The 24202-nt window shown below is 53.1% G+C and overlaps 7 protein-coding genes across 7 annotated transcripts; 5 read left to right on the forward strand and 2 right to left on the reverse strand.

Annotated features, from left to right (window-relative positions):
* Window positions 1-262: 262 nt before the first annotated feature.
* BROUX77_004334 (uncharacterized protein) lies at window positions 263-1861 on the reverse strand (the record flags this gene model as incomplete). The annotated part of the gene is made up of 1 exon (XM_073749085.1): window positions 263-1861. One exon carries the CDS (start codon window positions 1859-1861, stop codon window positions 263-265), a length of 1599 nt encoding a protein of 532 aa, XP_073604791.1.
* Window positions 1862-2107: 246 nt separating this feature from the next.
* BROUX77_004335 (uncharacterized protein) lies at window positions 2108-5012 on the reverse strand (the record flags this gene model as incomplete). Its single annotated transcript, XM_073749086.1, has 3 exons — window positions 2108-4665; window positions 4729-4756; window positions 4836-5012. 3 exons carry the CDS (start codon window positions 5010-5012, stop codon window positions 2108-2110), a joined length of 2763 nt encoding a protein of 920 aa, XP_073604792.1.
* Window positions 5013-5510: 498 nt separating this feature from the next.
* Window positions 5511-7566, forward strand: BROUX77_004336 (uncharacterized protein; the record flags this gene model as incomplete). The annotated part of the gene is made up of 2 exons (XM_073749087.1): window positions 5511-5546; window positions 5605-7566. The coding sequence occupies 2 exons, from the start codon at window positions 5511-5513 to the stop codon at window positions 7564-7566; spliced, it is 1998 nt and encodes a 665-aa protein (XP_073604793.1).
* A 5427-nt stretch (window positions 7567-12993) lies between these two features.
* On the forward strand, window positions 12994-16194 carry BROUX77_004337 (uncharacterized protein; the record flags this gene model as incomplete). The annotated part of the gene is made up of 3 exons (XM_073749088.1): window positions 12994-13378; window positions 14264-14910; window positions 14971-16194. 3 exons carry the CDS (start codon window positions 12994-12996, stop codon window positions 16192-16194), a joined length of 2256 nt encoding a protein of 751 aa, XP_073604794.1.
* Window positions 16195-17047: 853 nt separating this feature from the next.
* Window positions 17048-19558, forward strand: BROUX77_004338 (uncharacterized protein; the record flags this gene model as incomplete). The annotated part of the gene is made up of 1 exon (XM_073749090.1): window positions 17048-19558. The coding sequence occupies one exon, from the start codon at window positions 17048-17050 to the stop codon at window positions 19556-19558; it is 2511 nt and encodes an 836-aa protein (XP_073604795.1).
* A 1653-nt stretch (window positions 19559-21211) lies between these two features.
* Window positions 21212-21646, forward strand: BROUX77_004339 (uncharacterized protein; the record flags this gene model as incomplete). Its single annotated transcript, XM_073749091.1, has 1 exon — window positions 21212-21646. One exon carries the CDS (start codon window positions 21212-21214, stop codon window positions 21644-21646), a length of 435 nt encoding a protein of 144 aa, XP_073604796.1.
* Window positions 21647-22532: 886 nt separating this feature from the next.
* BROUX77_004340 (uncharacterized protein) lies at window positions 22533-23006 on the forward strand (the record flags this gene model as incomplete). The annotated part of the gene is made up of 1 exon (XM_073749092.1): window positions 22533-23006. The coding sequence occupies one exon, from the start codon at window positions 22533-22535 to the stop codon at window positions 23004-23006; it is 474 nt and encodes a 157-aa protein (XP_073604797.1).
* Window positions 23007-24202: the final 1196 nt, after the last annotated feature.

Consider the following 24202-nt stretch of genomic DNA (forward strand, 5'->3'; position numbering starts at 1 on the left):
CTGGGTGGTACAGGAAAAGTGGGACTGTTTGATTTGTGAAACAAAGAATATAGTTAAAGCTCGCTTGTTTTTCCTCACCATTCGACGATCAGACGAGCCAGTGTTTCTAGTGTTTGAGAGGAGAGGAGCTTGGAACCGGGGAGTAAAAGTTTCAAAACAAAGCAGAAAGGCCTGGCGCTGTAGTTTCAGTATTATCATAGCGTAGAATCAAGAAATTTTTAATGCTGGTATCTCTTTCCCCTCTCCCCCTCCCCTGTCATCATCACCGTCGCTTGGCCGGGTCCCGCCGTCTCTCCCAAATCTGCAAATACGACTCGCCTGAAAAGAGCAGCTCGCTCTGCACCGTATCAACAAAAAGGTCCTGACACACGGTCCACGTGCCGCGCCCGCGGTCCTTGACCTGTACCTTCCACGTCTTGGTCTCCTCGCCCGAGTCGGCGACATCGTCCTTGGCGCGCACGGCCTCGTGCACAATGTTGGCGACGAGGTCGTAGTAGATGGGCTGGCCGGGCGGGTGGGCAGAGTCGGGCTCTATGAACGGCGCCATGTCGAGGCCCTGTTCCTCGAATGTGACAATTGTCGGGTTGCGCTCGCTGACAAACTTATTTTGCGAGAAGCGCTTGATGTGGAATATGAGGTACGGCGGCAGCGGGTGTAGGAGCCGGTAGCGCTTGCGATGGGCCAGCTGCTCCTGGGCCGTTATGCCATTGTACTTTTTCAGGATGGTCGTCAGCGGCACCTGCGGAATAATGTTCTTCTCGAGCTCGTCCTGGAACAGCGGCGCTGGCGGCAGGTCAAGCGTCAGCAACAGGAAGCGCACAATGTCCGTCTTCACTTCGGCCGCCTCCTCGAAGCGCAGGCGGTCGCCGGCGGCGGCGCGCGCCGAAATGGCCTGCGACTCGACCTTGACGCGGCCCTGGAAGGCCTGTTGCACGACCGATGAGCCGGGACGGGTCTTGCTGCCTCCCAGGCCCAGGTGCAGGTTGTTGAGGAACCACGACAAGAAGTCGACGGGATCGGCCTGCGTGGTCTGCGTGAAGCGCTTGCTGCTGCGCAGGGCAATCTCCTGCAGCAGCTCGTGGGGCGAGACGTGGGCCTTGAAGGCGCGCGGGTTCCAGATCTTGCGCACCAGCAGGCTGTAGCGCTGCACCAGCTCGCTGCGCCGGCTGACGTCCTCAAGTAGGAAGAAGTTGCGCAGCGGCGGCACGTGCGAGAGCGCCTGGACGGCGACGTTGACGTAGTCGTTTTGCTTGATGTTGTTCATGCCCACAAAGCCGGGCGTGTACGGCTTGACGCCGCCGTAGGTCCACGACGTGGCCGGCTTGCGGTCCAACGCGGCAACCTCGGAGCGCTGGTACTGCGGGCTAGAGACAAACTTGATGTCGTCCAGGGACTTGCTGGTGACTTCGTACCCCTCGGGTAGCACGTAGACTTTCTGTGTGCGCATGTGGATGAACACGTGATGATCCTCGTCCAGTGCGTGGAAGTAGGCGTGCGACTTGGGCCCGCGGCCTTGGAAGTACTTGCCGCAGACCAGACACGCATAGACGTTGATATTTGACAGCGTGACGCTGCACAGCTTCTCGAAGTCGAAGTCAAGCACGTTGCGGTTGATGGTGTCCAGGTATAGATCGTCGTAGCCAGCGGTGGGCGCGGACTGGCGCAGCGGGGCCGAGGCCATGGGCTGGTCGTCGTCGTCATCGTTGTTGTCGGCATCTCCTTCTCGCCGCGGCGTTAGCGGGGCAGCGCTGCCCTCGGGCTGGAACTCGTGTGAGTCTAGCCGCGACCGCTTGGAGGCCGGCGACATCACGCCGCTGACATCTTCAAGGAGTGCGTCGTCGGCGTTGCGCTTGCCGAGCATTCGGGAGTCCATTTTCGGCGTCTGTGGGCGTTAATGCAGAATGAAGATTCGGTTCTAGTGGAAAGAGTAGCTCAAGCTCAGGTACAAGATGCTATGCGACAATTGGAAAAAAAAAAAGCTACAGCCTTGCACCTCAGCCTTGTGTCACTCGGGCCATATATATATACACAAGCGCCTCTTGACCAAGTGACCAAATGCACGTATATTTTAGCTATCCTTATAACTCCAAAGCAGTATGATTCCCAATTAATTCATGATAATGTCCCCGTCATCCTCTGCCTTCTGCTCCTGCTCCGACCCGGCCTCGTCATCGCCGTCAATATCCTCCAGCGCCGGCATCAGCGAGTTCATCTCGTAGAGCGTGTACTCGACTAGGTAGCTCTCGTCCACCAGCTCCTCAATGCGCTTGTAGTGTCTCTCCGAGTACGCCTTGAGCGCCGCTAGCACCTCGCGCAGCGACTTCTGGCCCCGTGCACCCCGTACCGACAGATTCGCAAACTTGGACGCCGGATAGCTCTTGAGCAGTGCCCACAGAATGCGCTGGGCAACGGGCGCCGTGCGGCCGTTGGTGTTCCAGTCGCGCAGGCGCTGCAGCAGCAGGAACAGCTGCTCGTCCGAAAGCGACGCGAGCACCTCGTCCACAGCCACCAGCCCGCTTAGGCTGCCGGCGTCGGGCGTCGCTGACGACGTCACCTTGGTGAACAGGCTGAGCAACCGGCCTGGGTGGTTGAGCTGAAGCGCCAGCGTAATGGCCTCGCGGTACGAGCCGGCGTGGATGTGGTTCTCGAGCTCCTGCTCCTGCTCAATCAGCTCCAGCGCCGCCTGCGACGCCTTGGCTTGAGTCTCCACAGTCGTATCCTTCCAGAACGTCACGGTCGAGTCGCCGCTGCCCGACACTAGCGTGTTGGTTTCGGCGTTGACGGCGAGCGCCCACACGCGGTCCTCATGGTTGTCCAGCGTGCACTCGGTCTCGCCCGTGTTGGCGTCCCATACCTTAACCAGCCCGTCGCCGCCTGCACTTCCCACCAAAATCTTCTTCTGTGCATTCTCTGTCTTGGGCACGTTCATCCATACCACCTTGAGCACACTGTGCGAGTGGCCCTCCATGGTGCGGATGCACGAGTAGTCCGTCAGGTTCCAGAGCTTAACAGTTTTGTCACCGCTGCCTGTCATCACCAGACCTCTGCCAGCCACGGAGCCCTCCTCGCCCAGGACAGAGGGCATCTTGGGTGGCGCAAAGCGCACCGACCAGACACCGCGCTTGTGGCCCTTGAGGATACCCTGCACCTCACCATCCTGCACCGACCAGACCTTGACTGTCTTGTCTTGCGATGCCGAGCCAAACAGCTGGTTGCTATGGTGCACATCAATGGCGTTAATGTCCTTGTCGTGTGCTTTGCGCGTGTATGCCGCTCGAAGAGGCTTGCTGGCGTCGGGCTTCTGGCGTGGTATGTCCCAGCGCTTGACCGTCTGGTCTTGCGATCCGGTAATCAAAAAGGCGGGAGGATTGTTGAGAGGGTCCTTGTAGGCAGCCGAAGTTTCCTGAGGCACGCCTTTGGGCAGCGCTACAGCTCCAATCGACTCGGCGTGGCCGGAAAAGACAGCGTAGCATTCGTACGAGTTGTTGGCGGGGTCCACGCGCCATAGTCTGGCAGTGTTGTCCTTGGCACCAGTCGCCACCCAATGACCAGACCAGTCAATGTCCAGCGTAATAATAATGTCCTCATGGCCGTGCAAAAGAGCCACATCCTGGCCAAAGTAGGGTTCATCGGTGTCCATCCAAGAAGAGTCCTCGGTGGAAACAGTCTTGGGAGTGTCCTTGACAGACACAATACGAATATCCTCAGAGTTGGTGGCCAAGGCCAGCATTGAATGGTCAGGCAGCAAGTATCCCAAATCGATAATCTCATCATGGGTGCCCGATATTCTGCGGAAGGGGACTGGCTCTTGGGCGAGCGCCTCGGCGTTGTCCTTGGACGGTGTCTTAAACAGGCAAATTGTGTGGTCAGAGAGTGTGCAAATGATGAACGGCAGCGACGGTCTGTAGATGCCTCCAACGACAGCTTCATTCTCCATCTTCGGCTCCTGGTCGGGCGTGTATTCAACTCCCGTGTCCGTGTCGAAAAAGCGCAGGTTTCCCTTGGCGCCGGCGCAAAACGTCAGTCGCCCACCGTCCACAAAGCCAGCAGCCTCAATCAGCTCCAAGCACGGCACCACCTTGCGCTGCTTCCATGACCGCGTGTCCCACCAGATTAGCGTCTTGTCACGCGACGCTGAGACAATTGCCTGCTGCTCGGGGCAGAAATCAATGGCGGTTACGTCAGATACATGCGAGTCCAAGCTGGCCGCGACGCCGCGCTTGTGCAGGTCCCAGATGCGGATCTTGCCATCCTGGCTGCCAGAGGCCAGTCTAAACCGCACCACCTTGGCATCGGTGTCATCCTCGTTGTCGTTGGCAGCCGCAGCCACGGCCTTCTTCCCCTTTTTTTGCTTGTTCTCGCCCGCACGACTGACCACCTCGAAAAAGTGCAGCGCCGTCACCAGCCCGCTGGGCCCGCGGAAGGTGTGCGTCACGAAGCCCTTGGCGATGTCCCAGACCTTAATGCTGCCGTCGGTGCCTCCAGTGGCGAGCAGTGTGCTAGTCTTGTCCACGGCTAAGACGTTGACAGGCGTGGTGTGCGGCTTGACGGTGCGCAGGCGCGTGGCGATGATCTTCTCGGAATTGTCGGGGGAGCGTTTAAGAGAGTAGATGTGCATAGACAGCGATCGCGAGCAAATAATGAGATGCGATCCGGAGGGGGTTACTGCGTATCAATGTTGGTTAGAACAGTTGTAACATCAGCCATATGGAGGGGTCTCAAGCTTACAGGTAATCGTTGACACAGACTCGGTGTCCTATCGAATCAGCCTCGGTTAGCGCATGTCCACTCAGAGCCTCACGGCGCATCGCATCACATCACGTCATATCACTCACACCCTCAATACGCGCCAGGTTCTGTCCCGTCGCGGGATTCGTCAACACCACGTCCTCCTCCAGCACTGTTGCCAAGATGCTAGCGTCATCGTCGATGCTCACAGCACCGCCCGTAAAGACGGGCTGCAGCACTTTGTCGACATCAAAAGTTGTCTTGAGCGGCTGCTTCGTCGCCATGGCTGGGCTGGTTTGTTGATAAGCGACGGCAGAGTATTTGGGAGCAGACGTTGCCTTGCTCTCGTGCCAACCTCAACTTGTCGTCGGTTGTGAAAAAGATTCCAAGATTTTTTTCCCTGATGGAAATTCGTTATCGATAGCATGCGATGTTATCTTATCTTATCACGATCGACTCCATGCTGCTGCTTGATAAAAGTGGGTCTGGAACGAACAACGACCAAGCTCCCTCCCTACTAACTACGTGCCTTTCTTAAGCTTCAACACATCATACACTAAAAGCATAGCATAACAAACGCAAACAACACAATCTTCCCGTCGCCCTTAAATCAATTGCTTTCCGACTGTTTGCGGTCCCCTCCCCCACAGCCACGACGGCGCTGAAAATGTAAATCCGTGGCGGCTGCAGCCTACAGCATCTCATATTTACCATCCACCACATCCGTCTCTGTCTCTGCGTCCGCCTCTGCCTCTACGCTCCTGTCGAGCATATCGCTCATAATGGGCATGCTTGAGCCGCTGACAGCCTTTGGCTTAGTGAGTCTGACCCTGACACGCACCACACAAGTTCTCTAGTCTAACAACACATCTGCAGGGCCGCTCGCCATATGATGATATCGTCACTGGCTTCGGTGGCCGCCCTGTAACTTTGCGCCGCCAAAGCTACGACAACCGCGGTCGCCCTGTCAATAATCTCAGTCGTGTTTTGAATCGGCGCACCATCCGTTCGCACAATGAGGTCATGCATGTCATTGGTGTCGCCGAGCCCGACTCTGGTCCGACCACAGCTGAGGCGCAGATCCAGAGCCAGTATTTCACATATGAGACTACCACTGGCTATCACCTGCACCGTATTAGCTTTGCTGCTATCGAAGCTGGCATATGGTCCATGAATGGTCTGCGTAATCGCCTCATTGTTTGGAGAGACCTGGGGAATCACCCACTGCACGAACTTGTCAAGGGCGCTCATCTTGAGCCAGGAAATGCCATTGGAAAGCTTCTTTTCTACGGACTTCCTAGTCACTTGTTTTTCAAGCTGCTTAAAAAACAATGGTTTAGGCTTCCTCCAAACAACGCCTTGTCCTTTCCGTCGCTGCGTGCGCGCCAGCCGTGGGCCATCAAGCTATGGTCGTGGTTTAGTGTCCATACCCAGGTGTATATTATCCTCCAACGCCTCGGCATTATCCAGGGATACTGGCTGCCCAATCCCATGTTTTATATCCCGTGGTCTTCAGCGTCGCCCATCCATCCGCCTCCTCCCTTCCCCTCGGATCTTAGCACCACCTCTCTTGCACTATGGGCCGGTCAAGTCTTATTAACTCTGGCACCAATGGCGGCCTACATTACCTGGGTACATGTTGAATCGCGCGTCAAGGACTTATTCTCCGGATTTTTCCATGAACTTCTACCAACGCCCCAAATATCAGGTTTCTTTCCCCCCATGCCCGAATTGAATCGGCCTACACAAGAAGCTCCTTCTCATGAAATATTGGAAGCATCGCTACCTTTGTTTATTCTAGATGTGCCTGTAGAAACTCCTTCTCCTCCATACTTTGATGCAGACACGGCAGCAATAGAGGCTAGTGCGTCTCTAGAAAATCCTCCCTCCCCGGCAGTAGGGCTCGAAAATGCCCCCCCTGGCGACGAGAACACAATTATAAATGAAAGACCTACCACACTCCAGCAGAATGATCTCCTCACTGGGCCTGGTTTGGAAACCTCGGCGAATAATGCTTCATTTGCTGCTTCACCTCCGTTATCACCCAGCACTGAAGCCACCTACACCAATGGACAGGGCAATGCCAATGGCGAAGCTCCTCATCCTGATGCTACATCCCCCGAGAACAATGATGATAAGGAAGCCACGCCATCGTCAACACCTCCGCCGAACGCGGACCCAGACCCTAACGACGCTGCTTCCGATGCATCATCCACTGTGGGCCATCCTTCACAGGCCCAAGGGTCGGATACCCTTCCCCAGCCTGTGCCCGATCCGCCGAGCTTCTCAGATGAAGATGACTACGGTACTGAAGAAGATGAAGCGGATATGGTTACAGGCCCCTTGATTAGCTTTGATGTGGAGACATCCGACCCTACTGACGCGCCCATGGGAACCGGGCCGTGGTCTGCAGAACTCCGCCCGACTCCCGTCAACGAAAGTCGGTCTAATAGGCCCTTGCCATTGTATCTTATCACCATGCTCTCCACTGAGCCTCACTTCATGGCATGTGAAATCCTGAGCAACTTCACGTCCCGCGTCATTCTGCTTCCATTGGAGTTTATGATGCTGCGCTTCCTGGCCCGCAGCTATACCTTGGCGCATCCAGCTGCGGCCGCTGCAATGCTGGCTGCCGGCTTTTCTGTCGGTGCTCCGCGGCTGTTGGGAGGCGTCTCGCTGTCAACGATTGGCAACATCCTCAACATCGAACTGGCACACTTGATCACCATGGGCGATGTCTGGGCTGCGTTGACCCTGATTGGACGCCAGATGCACTACACCATGAAGGAGTGGCGGGAACTTCCAGAGAAGCCTACAGGAGCGTTTTGGTATATGTAGGGGGGTAGCTGTGTGCGGATGTTTGAGGGGCGGAAGTTGTTGAATAGTTTGCAAAGCGTGAGTATTACATACATATTTGAGTATTACTAGTGACTAGTAGTTAATTGTGACATTGCGCCCCATGTCTAAACTAGGGTTAGTTATACAGGCCGCAAGTTAACCCTGGATCCGGACTCCAAGTGGCGGCCAGGGAAGGTGTAAGCGCTTGCGCCTCGGCCTTCTCCTTTTGAAACCCGAGGGGAGGGGCCTTTTACATTAAATATGGCTATTTTAAAACCAGTTTGGGATTCTGGTTGGCCGGGTTGCCCCAAGGCCACAACCAAGTTTCTGCCCCCAGACTTTTTTTTGCCCATGAAAAAAAAACAAAAAAAGCTCTGCCGGTTAGTGGATCTTGTTGGAGAAACTAAGAGACGAAAGCCCATGTGTGTGTTTGAACTGAGCGGGAGAGAAGATGAAAAAGGCAGAGCAACAACTTTAACCTCTTGGGGAAGGTTTCTGGAAAGACAATACGACGAGCTGAAGAGACTCGACTTGGCGTTTTTTTTTTTTTTTTTTTTGCTGTTTCTCATGTGACTGTCATGTGCTACTACAGTCTTGTTTTTTTTTCTTCTTGTGGGTGTTTTCGTATAGAATGTGAGTCAGTCTCATCATCAAGAAAAAAAAAAGAAACAAAAGTGGTTGGACGTTATGTCCGAAGAAGAAGAAAAAACAAGAAAAACAAGGAAAAAAAAAGAGACCGACCGGCCTTGTTCGGCGTCGGAGTTCCCCCTTCGGAGGTGAGAGCCGAAGAGACAAGGGCCTGGCTTACTTTGGTCACACACACACACACCCCACGCCCACAACAAGGGATTTGGGCGCCGGGATATATTCGTCTTGTTTGGGCACTTTTTACACTCGTAGCTGTAACTACTGATACCTACCTGGATAATGTAGTTGGCATTGGCCACGACGGCGTGAGAAGTGATGCGGTCTGCAAACGCACAAGCTTCTGTGGGTGAGAGATGGTGTGTTTCGGGACGTCATGGAGCTAGAGATCTCGTGTTTGAGGGCGACTGCGTATCTGTGTGCGTGGCCACGTATGAATACCTGGATATTGATGGAGAGCATCCAGTATCAAGTACCCAGTATCTGTGCTTGTGTTGTACCCTTGGCGAGGCCTGGAAAGGCGGTGGAGCAGGAATAGGCGCGAGCTGCAAAGGAAAGGCGTGAGCCCAGCAACCATGGGCCTCTACAGTATTCCGATTTCTCCCGATGTATTCTCAGAGAGCACACAAAGAACAGCCATTTCAGGGGCGGGAGAGGATCCTGCACGAGGGCGAGGAATAAAAGCCAGAAAATCTGTCCTTGTACACAGATACAGAGCAGCAACACTGGCCCGGCGCTGTGTGCAATGTTGGCGGAGAGCCAGGCCGGCCACCCCGGTACGGGCTGGCTGATATCCACTCAACCGGAGCATTATCCGGGAGATGAACGACGCTGCGGAGAAAGGAAGAAAACGACAGCATCGCATCAGAGTCGAAAATTGCTGCTAGTGGCAATACAATACGCAGACCCGAAGCTAGGGCCAGGCTAGATCTGCCAGAATGTCTGTTTCGGGGGGCTGCCCCGAGCCTGGAGAGACTTATTAGGTGGCTGAGATCGGGCTGGTGAATATGGACCGGCATCCAGAAGATGGAAACGAGATGAGGCCCGGAGCGCAGATATGGTAGTTGCTAGTTGGCTAGTCTGTAGGTTAGAAGAAGGGAAGGAACGGAAAGGGTTCCACTCATACCAAGTTAACAAAGGCCGTCGCCTGACTGGGGCCACACCCCCCGTGCCTCAATACACACTGCCGCTCTCTTTCTGATAACTAGTCGACTACCAAAAGCCGGGTTCTTCTTTTCCTTCCGTTTCAACAAGCTTCTTTCTTCGTGGGCATGAAACTTTCGCTTAAGTGGAGCTATCCTAATATGGACGGGGCCGGGTGAAATCGGAAAACCCAGAAAACTATGGACAAGTAGGTGGAAGAAAGGGATTTTCTTTTCGTCTCTTGCTCCTTTGCTACAGGGCTGATCAGATCAAGTGCAATGGCACTTGGCGCTGGCGCTGGCGCATATCGAAGCAGGCCTGGTTGGCGGTGAACTGCCGCCCAGGCCAGAGGTGCGCGAAAAAAAAAGACAAAGAACATACGAATTGCGTGGAATACATCTACCGGCACGCACATAATCTGCAACATGGAGTCGTGCTACTGCTGGTGCGCACATACAACGGTTGTATTGAGTGAAATACCGCAGCTCAGCTTCACTTTGCAATTGCCCTCACCGACACCGACAGATAGTCGCGGCTTTTGCGGACGGGGGGGGGGGGTTGCTGACAAAAAGGAAAAGGAAGGCAGCGTCCCGAGAACGTGTCCCCCTTCCCTTTCTTCCTTTTCCTGGGAAAAAGTCTCTTCCGCTCCAGGCAGACTCCCGGCTGTCAAAACGCAGGGAGTGTTGGTATCCCATTTTAGAAAACAGGACCCCCTGCCCCCCCTGTCTTGGGGTTCTGGCTGTAACTCAACCCGGGCGTTTCCGATGGTCGAGGGCCAAGGTCGAAGTCAAAGTGTTCGAGAAGTGACATTGATCTCTGGCGGATGGATATGATTGGCCAACACCCACATCGACAATAAAGACTATCATATCTGCCCAAGCAAAGAGATATCAAAATACTGGCTACAAAACACGAGCGATCAACAAGATCTTCCATATCTGCTTTACACGGCGACAGGGATCGGGAGATGTCGCGTGCCTTGAGTAGCCCTCCTTGGCATCGCATCGTGACTGCTTGATACGTGCAACACAGAAAGGAGAAGGCGCCGGGAGCAATCGGAACAAGCATCCGTCAATTGGGGAGAATTCGACAAGGCGATTTCCAATTCTGACCCTTGTGACTCTGTTCTCCTGCCTGCACAGTGATCTGTCTTTCGAAACACAGGACGGTGAAGCAGGTGGTAATAGCATGCATGTGGATATCGAACATAGGATATACACAGATATAGTCAGCTAGTTATAGCTGCCGTTGATCGTGTATTGTATGCCAATGGGGAATGTGCTAGACATGATTACTGGTCAGTGTAACAGACACGAAGAAATCTGTCTGCAACTCTCGTTTTTTTTCTTCGAGCGGGTTTCAGGTGACACGACGCCATGGAGGAGAGTACACGTGTGAGTCCGGCCGTTTGCACTTTACATTGACTATAGTCATCTCTGTTTCTCGCCATGTCTCTCAATACAAAAACCACAAAGAACGTCTCACAATGGCAGAGACAAAGACAAGGCAAAAAAGCTTGGCTTCCACATACTGCCAGCCAACGTTTTGGCTTCCTGGCTAGCGTGCTGTCAGGTAGATGGGATGTATTCAAGTATCTTGCAGCGCTACCCTGCCGGATGGTTTAGAAGGTGGAGCAGCCCAAGTCGTCAGAGGCCAAAGGGAAGGTGCAAACGCAAGAGTGGACACCGGGCAGCGGTGGGGGAAAGAGAGAAGGAGCAGCGGACGTCGGTCCACGCTGCTCTCTTTCCTCTTTTTCTCTCCCCAAAAAAAGCAAACGCAGCCCACAGTCGAGACAAAGCTAGCAGCGGTGATCCGTCTAGCGGTGCTTGCACCTTCCTCTTGGGCTCGGAGACCTTCCAAGACGTATATGCTGCATGCACATATAAGGGAGAGTCCATATGTATGTATGTATGTATGTACTCTTGCACCTAAACATGTAAAGCCAGACCAAAGAAGGAAGGCGCGACGTGAGGTTGTTGCTTTTTTTCTCCTTCTTTTTCTTCTTTCGTATCGCACCGGCTCACCCTGTAATCGTATGTGTTATCGACGGACTAAGGGTTTGGTGTCAAGATCTGTTAGCAAAATCTCGTGGTCGGCAGCACATGTGCGTATGTGCGCACACAAGCACGGCCATTGCACTTGCCATATTCTGACAATGGCTCGGGGCAGACTAAGACCGAGCCTGAACATCGAACATTGGACGCTAAAAGACTGAAGGGAGCTGGCTGCAGACGTCCGTGTTGAACTGTCGTTGACAAACCCCGAACCCCTGCACGGGTCCATCAGCTCTGGCCGTCACGGCCGCTGGAGAACGGCATGGCAAGAAAATAGACCGGAAGAGCCAGCGAGGCACGGTCGGTGTCTGCGAGAGGAGGCAGCCGTAAGTATTTTTGCATGTCCATTGGAGAAGGGGAGGGCGGATGAATTTCCCCCAGGCGAATGGGTACGAGGAGTATGTACTTGTGCAGTTGCGGGAAGCTTGAGGTATACACATCGCACATGTGACTGACTGCCTATTGTCACCGCAGTTTCCCTCTCACACAATGGCCGGGCAAGCTCTAGAAGCGCCAAGCTTTGCGGGTGCGTGTAGTTGCCCTGGACATTCAAGAGTCACCTGGTATTGCCTTGTCCCTCATTGGACGTGGTGTCTCAGTTGCTCCGGCGAGATGTTTTGCGCAGTTGTAACTAACTAGCTATTGTGTTGTGTCCGTCTGTCGTTGGTCTACTTGCCGTTGCATGCATGTATTAGCCAGGGGTGGCCGTGGGGGGTGAGGGGTGGAAGGGCGTGCGAGTAAGGGATTAAGCGAGGACAGACCCTGTCAAGTACACGAAAAGTACCCGGTACGAAGAATGGAGAGCTCTGGCGCTGCTAGGGATTAGACTTCACATGAACTTACAACAACAGAGTTGGAGTACGCAGTACTCGCAGGATACATTTTGCTAGCCGTTTTTGTTTTCCTTTTGTGCTGGTTAGTTGTTTCGATGGCGGCTTGTCTTCGTTGCTGTGGTATAATCACGAGTTTTGGGCAGAAAAGCCTCACTTCACTCCTGGAACCCTCAAATGCACTGAAACAGGCAGCTTCTGTACCTGTAAAAGTACTGGTGTACTTGGCCCTGGGTGAACGCGAAGAATGCTGGCTGCTTGTTGAGGTAACTGCTATTGTTGTCGTTCTGTATAGTCGTGGCCAGTTTGACGGCTCTGCTGGGCCCAATTGTTGAATTGCCGTTTCTCCATTATTCCATCCGTCCTGCCGTTTATTTCACAACATGAAGGTGTGGCCTCGTGCTTTGCTGTGCTTTACGGGTTGGGCAAGTGCCTGGCCGTTTTCTCTCTTTTCCGTGAGTGTTGGCTGCTGTTTCCATGTTTCCATTTTCCAAGTGCCCCTTCCCCATGTCTCCCTTGTTATTACCCGACATCCAAGCTGTAGTTGCCTATTTTCCCGTGCTGTTCTTTTCGGGAGCCCCCTTCTTTTTTTTTTTTCTTTTTTTTTACGCCAAATATCTGCCGTCTTTTTAAGCTCCTCTTCTGCTAGTCCTTTTTCTTTCTGACTCTCCCTCCCCTTCCCTTCTTCTTTTCTCTCTCCATCGTCCTCTCACACTATCCGCTTTCTTACAACCCAGCCATTGAGTCACCGTCAAATGGCTTCATGCTCTTTCAGTGCCTCATCAACCTCCAATATTTCTACGCCCCGGTCTCATTCACCCTGCCTGTCCGTTTCTGCAGACGCTGCCTCAGCTCCTGACTCGCACTTTGCGTCAAATTACACATCTTTTCCCACCTCTTCTCCTTCGTTGCCATCAGCTCACGCCGCAGCACGCCTTGCCAATAATAAACAACCCATAATGTCGTCCATGACCAACGTCTCTGCCATTGAACAGGCCATGAAAATGTCGTCGCTCGACCAGTTCAAGGGCTACATGCAGGCCACCTTCCCCGAGGTGCACCAGGCCAATGCCACCGAGTACACTTCCGAGGCCGAAGCCTCTGGATATCAGGTTCTGCGCGAGCCTGTGTGGAACAAGGGTAAGCAATTCTCGTCATTTTTCCTGTCATCATGGCCTTAACTTGAGGCTCATGGCCATACTCCCCCCAATTGATTACCTCCTCCAAATCCACACCCTCTTCCCCATGAACCCACACCCGTTTCTTGCCTAGCCCAGCGAGCGCCTTCCTTCCAGTCACCGCCCCTGCCTTCTGTCTTGTCGTTGTTTGGCGTGGTCTTTAGTCTCACTTTGCAGGTGGGGCCAATCCATCCATCCAAACCCATCCATGCCATGCCACCCGCAGCAAAGTCACGGCTTGCCTTTTGCACCAGAACAGAACATCCCACACCACACCACACCACACCATCCCGGCGCTTGGCCTAGTTGCAAGGCACTTGGCTGCGAGGAAAAAAAATGCGCCAGTAACAGCCCACCAAGATGGAGTTTGTGCAAGCGCATAAATACCACTTGCCGTCCGGGTCCGTTCCTTCCTGGGTTGCTGTTGCTGTTACCCATCGTTTGCCGTGCTACTTAAGTCGCCGCCCTTGCCTTCCGTCCATCCCCATCACTTGAACCTCAACCTCGGGTTCTCTCAACCACTTGTACATTTCCAGATTCCCCCACCTCACTTTACCCTTTCTCGAATACGCTCTCTCTGGCTTGCTCCAATTCTCCCCCAACCACATTGCCAAATCCAGCTGCAAAAAAGTCTCATCTTGTGACCTTTTCCCTTTTTGGGCTGGCCTGTTGCATTGTTTACTTGACCCTGCAGCCGAGTCTTGGACCGACCTCACTGCATTGCACACTATCACGCACTTTTCTTGCTCCCTCTATATAAAGCTAGGCCACAGCCCGCTGCCCCAAATGTCTCGCCGCCTTGGTCTTCTTCGCCACCTTTCCAACCCTCCCGCTTTGTCCCCGTCAGCAGCCTTTTCCCCCTCATCCTTCCGCTGCATCACCTCCTCGTCTATCCTTTCTCGTCCACCAGCTACTGCCGTCTCTTCATCATTTATATCGTCTACGCCTCCCCCTCCTCCTATGCCATCATCCTCTACTTCTACCATGTCATCTCCTCTTCCCTACCCTACCGACAACGGTGACCATCCCGCCATGCCGGATCGCAAGCTAATTTTGGGCCAAGGCCTTTCCTTCACTCCTGAAGAGCGCATCAACAAGAACCTCACCGGTCTTATTCCTCACACCATGGAGAGCCTCTCCACCCAGTGCGCTCGTGCTATGAAGATGATTCACACTCGCCAGACCCCCATCGACAAGTACCTGTACCTGTCCAGCATCAAGGACCAGAATGTCGATCTCTTCTACCGTCTGCTAATGGACCATGTGCGCGAGCTGATGCCCCTGGTCTACACCCCCACCATTGGTGATGTGTGCCTGCAGTACTCCACCCTGTACACCCGTCCCGAGGCTCTGTACATCAACATCAAGCAGCGCAAGAGCATCCGCACCATTCTCAAGAACTGGCCCTACCCCAAGCCCGAGATTTGCGTCGTGACTGATGGTTCGCGTATTCTGGGTCTTGGTGATCTTGGTGTTAACGGTGTCGGTATCTCCGTAAGTTCATCTTGCTCGGTTCAATTCTTTTTGGGGCTCACCGTGACTAACACTCAATAGATTGGCAAGCTGTCTCTTTACACTGCTGCTGCGGGTATCCACCCTTCCAAGACCCTGCCCATCGTCCTGGATTGCGGTACCAACAACGAGACCAATCTGAAAGACCCCTTTTACCTTGGTCTGCGCGACAAGCGCCCCTCCGTTCAAGTCCAGCAGGATTTCATGGATGATTTCATGGAGGCTGCCAAGGATGTCTACCCCGATATGGTTGTGCAGTTTGAGGACTTTGAGAGTGAAAAGGCTTTCAACTACCTTGATCGCTACCGCAACTCGTACAAGTGCTTCAATGACGATATCCAGGGCACTGGTGCTGTTGTTCTGGGTGGTTACATTGGTGCCGTTAACCTGTCAGGTGTTCCCCTTGAGGAGCAGCGCCTGGTCTTCATGGGAGCTGGCTCCGCTGGTGTTGGTGTCGCTAAGCAGCTTGTTGAGTACTACACCCGCCGTGGTCTGACTGAGGCTGAGGCCCGCGACAAGTTCTGGCTGGTTGACACTAAGGGTCTGGTCACGAAGGACCGTGGTGACAAGCTAGCTGCTCACAAGGTGTACTTTGCCCGTACCGACAACGAGGGTCAGCAGTACCGTACCCTGGAGGAGGTTATTGAGTACGTGCAGCCCACCGCCCTGGTCGGTCTGACTGCTACTTTCGGTGTGTTCACTGAGAGTGTTGTTCGCGCTCTCAAGACCTCGGTTGATGCCGGTGGCCAAGGCCGTCGCCCCATTCTCTTCCCCCTCAGCAACCCCCTGACCAAGGCTGAATGCACTTTTGAGCAGGCTGTTAACTGGACTGACGGTACCGTCATCTTTGCCTCGGGCTCGCCCTTCTCTTCTTTCTCCGTCAAGACCGCCAACGACAATGTCATTACCTACCACCCTAACCAGGGCAACAACGTGTACGTGTTTCCCGGTATTGGCCTGGGTGCCATCCTAGCCAAGGCCACCAAGGTTACGGATGATATGATCTACACCGCCGCTGCTTCCCTGTCGGAGTGTCTGAACGCCGACGAGATCCACAAGGGCCTCATCTACCCCGCCATTGAGCGTGTCCGTGAGGCTAGCATCATTGTCGCCCGCGAGGTCATGAAGGCTGCCCGTAGAGACGGCGTGTCTGAGCTTCCCGAGGCTCAGTGGGCCGAGTTTGAGGAGTGGGGCGATGTTGCTCTGACTGCGTACATTGAGAGCAAGATCTACAACCCTACGAGCTTTGGCGAGAGTCGTCTGTAAAGGGGCTAGCCAGGCGAAGCTGTACACTTGTTTTTCGTTTGCCTGCGCCCAAGCCTGTGCGCTGCCTCTTGATGATACCACCTATTTCCTTTTTTTTTTTTTTTTTTTCACTGTGCTTTTCTTTTTTCTCCCTCTTGGGTTTTATTCACTGCCACATAGACTTTTGTTGTTTGGATTTCCTCTCTTGACTCTCCAAGAAGATTTATTGCTGGGTTTTGTTTGTATGTTGATTTACACGGCTCTTGAATAAAAGATTTCATGTTTGTGTACCTACGTCTTTATTTCTATCTAAATGCGACGCTACCTCCACATGTACCATGACAAATCCAAGTGGTGGGTAATAACCGCGAACGGGCTTCGGGTTTGCGGGACTTTGGCAGTTGCCGTTATCGAGCCGGATTGGAGGCAGAGTCAACTCGGCCTGACGGATGGATGCACTTGCACGGTTGTACATGGTGACACAGGCCCTGGCATGTCCAGTGGAGCCGAAGAGGCGGAGTTGACACTCGCTGTACTTTTCTCACAGGGCTGTCGTGATTTTTCTCCATAAACGGCCATTGCGCATGGGACTTTCACATACGACCATAGCCTGTAGAAAGCACGGGATCCCGTCCGCTCTCCCTTAGTTAACCTACAGAGCGCCGGACTAGTACTACGGTGGGTGACCACGTGGGAATCCCCGGTGTTGTATGTTTTCTCATGCTACCTTTCGTTTCTTTTTTGTTTATTTTTCATGAGAGGTCCTGACGTTGTGCATGCAATGTCTAGAGGGCTTTTTTTTTTTTTTTTTTTTTTTTTTTTTTGAGAGGAAAGGGGAATGAGAGTGCGAACCAGCAGATCAAGATTGGCGCCTATGTGGAAGCCTCAGAACACCGCGCCCGGTCTAGACAGCCTCTCCAACAACGCCCTGAAGCTAGCCTGGCCCGCTCTGGGGAAGCAGATCACTTATCTTTTCAAGGTTAGTTTTTCCTGGGGACTCCACCCTTCCCCCTTCAAGCAAGCGAAGGTGATTGCCCTCGCCAAGCCAAACAAGAAGGACCGGTCGTCGCCGCGTTCCTACCGGCTCATCTCGCTGCTGCCAACTCTGGCCAAGTGCTTGGAAAGGATTGTTGCCCGACGACTCTCGCTCTGGGCCCTAGAGAAGGGACACATTGGGGACAACTACGCTGGGGCGGTGCCTGGGCGTAGCGCCGAAGACATGTGTCTGAGTCTGGTTGAGTCTCTAGAGTACTACATGGACCGCCAGATGGAATCCTCAGTCTTGACGTTCGATGTCAAGGGAGCTTTTGATGCAGTGCAGCCGCACCGCATGGTACAACGTCTGGTCGATCTGGATTGCCCGGCCGAGACATGCCGATGGGTGTCCTCGTTCCTCTCGGACCGCAAGGCCTCGTTGGTGCTCGATGACGTTGACGATCCCCTTCAGCCCACAGGAGGGAGCCTACCCCAAGGCTCGCCAATTTCCCCCATCTTGTTCATGCTCTTCATGGCACCACTCTTCAGGATGGCCCTCCCGTGCTCCCTCCGCGGCTATGCGGACGACGGCTGCCTGGTCAGCTCAGGCTCGTCTCTGGCAGCCAACTGCTCGGTGCTGTCCCACACCCTCAACATTGTCAACAACTGGTGTGTGAGGAACGGCATGATGCTCGACCTTGCCAAGTCGGAACTCCTCCACGTGACGCGCAAGCGCCACGGCCAAAACCCGGGTCTTCTACTCCCCGATAGCGGCTCACTAGATGCCATAGACCCCAAGGATACCCTACGATGGCTCGGCGTGCGTTGGTCACGCAACCTGTCCTTCGTGCCGCACATCCGCGACGTCGCCCAGAGGACGGCACCCACCATACGCGGCATTCAGATTCTGTCTGGTTGCTGGAAGGGGGCCCCGGTGAAAGGCGCCCTCACGGCAGTCCGCTCTTGTGTGGTGAACAAGCTCGCCTACGCCGCCGCCGTCTGGTGGAACCACGGAGCCGGGACAACTAGCCAACCCCGTGGGCTGAAGCAGGCCGTGGCACTCCTGGATCGCACAGTCCGCCGAGGTCTGCGTGCGGCACTCCCGCTATATTGCACAACCCCATGCGCTATATACAACCTAGCGTCCGGTTTCCCGCCAATGAGTTTTGTCCTAGACAGCCGCCTTGGTTCGGCCGGACTTAGGGCCACTCTCGCGCAGCCAAACCACCCGCTCGGAACGACAGCCACAAACTGGGGTAGAATAGGGAGGCTCAAGATGCTGCTCCCGCACAGCCTGGCCACAAACTACCCGGCCCCCTTCACGGGCGCGCCTGCATCATCTCGCCCCCATTTACAGGGTGACAAGAAGGCTGCAGCTGCGGCGCACCTAGCCTTGGTACGCTCCTCTTCCCCCTCGGACCTCTGGATATACACAGACGGATCCAAGCTGGGAGAGGGCCGGGTCGGCGCTGGGTGGGCGATCATTCGGGACGAGACAGTCCTGGACACGGGCAACTGCCCGATTCCTTTCCACGCCGAGGTTCATGACGCCGAGGTGATGGCCATTGCCAGAGCCCTGGAAAAAGTAGACTCGTGGGTGAAACCACAGTGCCGCAAGGTCTGGGTCTGCTCCGACAACCTCGCCGCGGTGTACCGCCTCACGACATGGGGCGCGAAGCCCGGAACCTCCGAAGAGCTTCTCCGGAGGGCCCAAACGATTTGCGCCGACTGGATTGGCCAAAGCCCTGACCACCCAGGTCCTAGACCGTGGCCAGATGGTGCCCCCGCTGTGGAAGTGATTTGGGTCCCGGGACACTCCGACGTCTGGGGCAACGAGCTCGCGGACCGACAAGCCAAGATGGGCGCCGAGAGGGCCTACACGCCCGTAGGAATGTCCCTTTCCTGGGCCCGCAGCCATTTCCGCGCCCGCATCACCACCGAGTTTCGCACCTGGTGGTCGAATGAAGGTTGTGCCAACAGACCTCACCTGAGCCGACCTCTCGAGGCTCCTAAGAAGGCCTGGAAAAACCTTCTTGACGACACTGAGCGCAAGCTCGCCCGCGCTGTCCTGACAGCACTTTCTGGTCACGGAGACTACGCAGACTACCACCGCCGCTTCAATCACTTGAACGCTGTGCTAACCTGCCCCCTCTGCGACGCTGAGACCACCCCGGAGCACATCTGGACCTGCCCCCGCAACCCTCAACGGATGGCTAAGGGCTTATTCCAGAAGCTCATAGCCACCAAGAGTGGAGCCATCTGGCTGGCATCTAAAGCGGCCAAGAGTCCTCCGGTGCTTCTAGCACACCGCTGTGCGGAAACGGGAACGGACCCGCAGGAAGGGGACTCCCCAGTTCGCCCTCCGCCCGACCCTCCACCGCCTGGTCCGACCCTGCCCGGGGCAGCTTAGCCTCTGGGGCCCAATCTTTTTTCGCGCAACCGCGCTGCCAACCCTCTGGCGTGAATACGCCGCCAACCCCCTTTTTCTTATTTTGCACAAACCTTTTTATCACTACATTGGCGGTGAGACCAGGACTCTGGGTCTTGTTTGGGGCCACGCGGACGAAGGACAGCCTCTGCGCTGGGCAGGTGGGAAACCTCCTGTCATTATACTTTGGATTGTGGGGTTTCTGTATGCATGGTTTTGGTTTTTGGTTTTTGCTTCTGTTATGTAACTTTTCTGGTACTAGAAATAGTCCCCTGTCGTATGTCGAGAATCCCTCGCGAGTAGACAGGTAAATAAAGACTTTCATCATCATCACCGTGTTTTTATGCCCTCTCACAAGCCATGTGTAGGCCAAATCAGCCACTGCATATGATTGCGACTCACAGCATAGCATTTGATCATTTCTTTTCTCAGGTGTCACGACACACTCTTGATATAATATACCGCAACAACTTATATGGCACCACGTTCACCAACCGGTTTAGGCCCTTCTATTCAATATCAATCCTCCGCTAGTTTGCACTTCTTATTATTCTCCAAGTTGTCCAATGCCTGGGGAAACTCCCCAAAACTTGCAGGAAAGGAATCACAGATGATAAGGCAAAGCCAAAGGCCAGAGCTCAAAAAGGCACGATATAATTTCCAGGCGATCAAGATCTCACAGTAACTATCCAATCAGTCCCTCACGTTCCTCAGGAAGAAAGCATCCTCTCACGTGGCCTATTGCGCTCCATGGTTACAAGCACATTGAACTGCCGGACGATACTGTTTCATTGGACTACTACAAAGGTTCTACTTTGCCGCTCGTTACAGATACCAAAGATCCTGATATGATTTACATTTCCCCAAGGCATCCATCCGCCCTGAAGGCCAAAACTGACTGGCATCCCAATTTCGCACATATCAACCACGATTATCTTCAACGCACCCTTGCACAGCATGATACCAAGGTCTCCATTGACCCTATCAAATGTTAATCATGCATAAAAGCGAAGGTCACTCAATGTGCTGCAGCCCCGACAGGACGTCGTGCACAAGCCCCGCTTGATCACCTTCATCTCGACCAGGCTGGCGGGCAATAAACAGCATCACCGCAGGCGACATCGTCTGCTGGTTTCCCACTAACGAATCAGCTTCTTCTCCTAGTGGATGACTTTCTCCTTCCAGGAATGGGCTTTTCCCGTTCATGGCAAGAGACACATTTCGACTCTTCCTGAAAATTTGATTGAGAAACTTCACACATAGTTTGGTCGCTATCTTCAGTTTCTCCAGTCCGATGACGCATCAGAACTCAAAAGCAACCCTTGCCGTTTTCTCGCAGACAAAACAAGTGTTACATGAAGGCGCAGCGCGGCATATGTTCATGAACACAGTGGCATAGCTGAGAGAAGTGTTCGCACCATGATTGAGGCATTGCCTGCCACGCACGATGCTGCTAATCTTCCAAGTAAGCTGTGGCCCGAAACCTTGCAAGGGGTATTGTATTTACTCAACAGACCATCGAATTATGTTCTGAAAGACGGACATGATAAACGTGTTATTACTTGAAGAGGTCTTGAATGCGCCTCCCTAAACGCTGAACCTGATGAGCCAGAATAAACTCGACCATCCGCCCCTATGGACTTTCCACCAGACCATGTTCTTAGACTGAAGAAGGCAGTCTACGGTCTCAGATCCACTCCGAAGCGCCAGCAAGAACTGCTGGGCTCTCACCTGAGCAACCTAGGGCTTGATCCGCTAAACAATGACGTCGACATGTTCACCAACGGCCACATCTGGATAGAAGCTCATGTCCATGACATGCTGGTCCTATTCCAAGAGCGCAGCCATGTCGAAGGCACCATTTCTCGACTGGCTGCTGAACTTCAGCTCCACGTTCTCGGCCCGACCACTCCGATCAGCGACGACAATTTAATTGATCAAGAATCTGAACTACTCTCCAGATCCATCCACGAACTGTATCGAAGAATTGTACAATCACTTCTACATATATCTCTGTTCGCTCGCCTCCAGGACTCACCGTCCAACGATTACCTGTCTTCAAGCTCTTGAGAAATGCTTGCGTTACTTATGGCAAACGAAAATTTGCATTTACAACAGGGCCTTTCTCATCAGGCGGACTGCTTGATTGTTTTCCTTTTCGTTAATTTTGGGATAACATGCCTCTAACGGCCTACGATGTCTATTCCGTGTCGTGTCCTATAAGTAGGATAGAAGCCAGCCCATGGTTAAACCCCCGCCAACGAAGTTTTTCCAACGAAAAATCGCCACAACAAGGTTCAAGCCAAGTGATACGACAATATTCTATAACTATTTTAGCAACATTCTATTTATTTAGCGATCCATGTATAGTTGCTGGGTGATTACAAGAGTCTTTGGACGACTACAAATCACTGTGAGGTTGTACATCGGGCTTGACGAGCATCGGCCTATAGCCACGAATATCTTTTTTTGGGGGCTGTTTTTAACGCCATATTTACTTGCCGCTCTCGCTTGTCTCTGTGGTAATTTCGGAGATCTTACCACTAGATGCCATACATCACCGAGACTGGGACACGAACCCAACCCTACCCATGTGATATTTAAGCGCCCCGAAATACTGCAATCTCAAAGAGGAAAGTTTGCGTACTTGTAAACTGTGCGCGCTTAATCGGATGTAGGGATAGAGAATGTACGATTTTTCTGCGTGGAAGACTTCGAAGCTCGTCAAGGCGGAAAGGATAGTAGTCCCGAATAGCCGACCCAGTTGGACAGAAGAATCTGTAGATCCATTCCTTACACGCTTGACAACCTTATTGTGACACTGACTTGTGCATCTGCAGACAGGAAGTCGTTGAATGGCTTGTTTTCTGTTTTCCAGTAACTTCGTAGTATTTTGATCCATGCGGTAGCTAAGTGAGCTTGTCATAGGTTAGCAAGGAGGAAAGATTCCGGTATCATGGGGCAGGTTGCTAAAACTCACCTTTACACTCCCGCTAATGGCAAGGTCACGGAAGCGCCTACTCTTGGCGACCCTCGCAGCAAGATTCTGCTGCTGGAAGACTTCTCCAGTCAGAATCCTGGCTACATTGGCCTTCCCTGGAATTCCCCTAACATAGTCGTAGCCGACTCAAAGCTTGCGCTTGGAACCCCTGGGTCGAACGCAAAGTGGGATATCATCCATTGGAACCTCCAGTTGGCTAGCAAGGAGAAGAACAACAAGCTTTATGTCACTCAGACCGGTGTGAACCTTGGTTCCACTCCTATCAAGGCCGCTACTGGCAAGACAATCGAAGATAAGGGCTTCAACGATCGTCTGGTTGAATACTTGAATGCTGGCAAGGTCACCCGCACTGGAGTTCTTGCTATGGATTTCCCGGGCAAGAAGCTTGTCGAGCAAATCATCAAACTCAACTACGCTCAGCGCTCTTGATTCGGTTTTAGCACGGATGGAAAACAGGCATACTGTCGTATTTCTTCAGCAATTATAGAATATCACAACACTTCAGAGACCATCATAAACAGCGATAGATCATCATAGACAAAACCACGTATACTACTTAGGTAGCATCCATTCTCGTTCATTTTTTGTTCCAGAATGCTTGTAAATCGTTTGCTCATGAATGTTACAACTACTTCAACCCTTCAACATTCCCGCACCTGCAAGCTATGCCACGTTTTTAGCGAGAGACCAAGCGGATAGTACCGAAACATGGAAGTGTAGGCTTACTCTCATCGTGACTAGATCCATGTAGCGTCTTGACAGATCCCAAAAATCATACGACGTCATATTACTTAGTGGACTGATAGTTCTAGTCTTCTTCGAACTAGAAAGTGGCTTGAAATACCTTTCAGTAGGCCTCTTCTACTAACTAGGTTAAGACTCGGCATCTTGTGCACTATGAAGAATTTCGTAGACATTGACAAGAGTTGGCTAGGGCTAGCCTCATTTCCATGATTCCTGATGATTGCTTACCGGACTCCCATCCTGGAATGATATTGATCTCGGAGGTCGGGCCCGCTATACTGAAGAACACGGGGAACGGTTTATTCTTAACACCAGTTAAAACCCAGTTCGCACCATGCATCTCAACTTGGCAGAGTAAGCCCGGCAATATTGTGATGCCGGCTATCTATCCGAAAAAATCATGAGCGCCAGATGCCAGGGTCCTGAACATGGAACAATTGGATTCGAAATAATTGGCAGATATGCCTTGGAAAGCAATTTTCTACGGAGATGAGCTGAAAGTATCGAAAGAGTGGCAATGGCTTCTCTGCAGTGTTTATTTCTGTGCTGCAACAAGAAGATACAGCCGCCGTCTAAGCTGGGCCGCAATGCCAGATTGTACGCTATTTGAGATGGAGATGTAAGAATTATAGGATTCCCTATCAATACCATCAAAGCGCCGCGGCTTCAGTGCTAGGACAGCGGTTTGGGGGGACAGCTGCGGGCTGGCGTCAGATACATTGATATCAATGCCCACGTAGATGACAACTTCCGGCTTCTTCAAGTCTACCACGGTGGCAGCGATCAGAAGGCATTAACGACTTGTTTGGGGGGCATTTCAAAGCCGGAAAGATAACTCTGGTTTATATAGAGCATATGTTGTCGTTGTATAGAAAATAACT

Source organism: Berkeleyomyces rouxiae (genome assembly GCF_048999995.1).
Source record: "Berkeleyomyces rouxiae strain 22BRR77 chromosome Unknown BrBRR77_ptg000004l, whole genome shotgun sequence".
In the NCBI taxonomy this organism is placed as follows: domain Eukaryota; kingdom Fungi; phylum Ascomycota; class Sordariomycetes; order Microascales; family Ceratocystidaceae; genus Berkeleyomyces; species Berkeleyomyces rouxiae.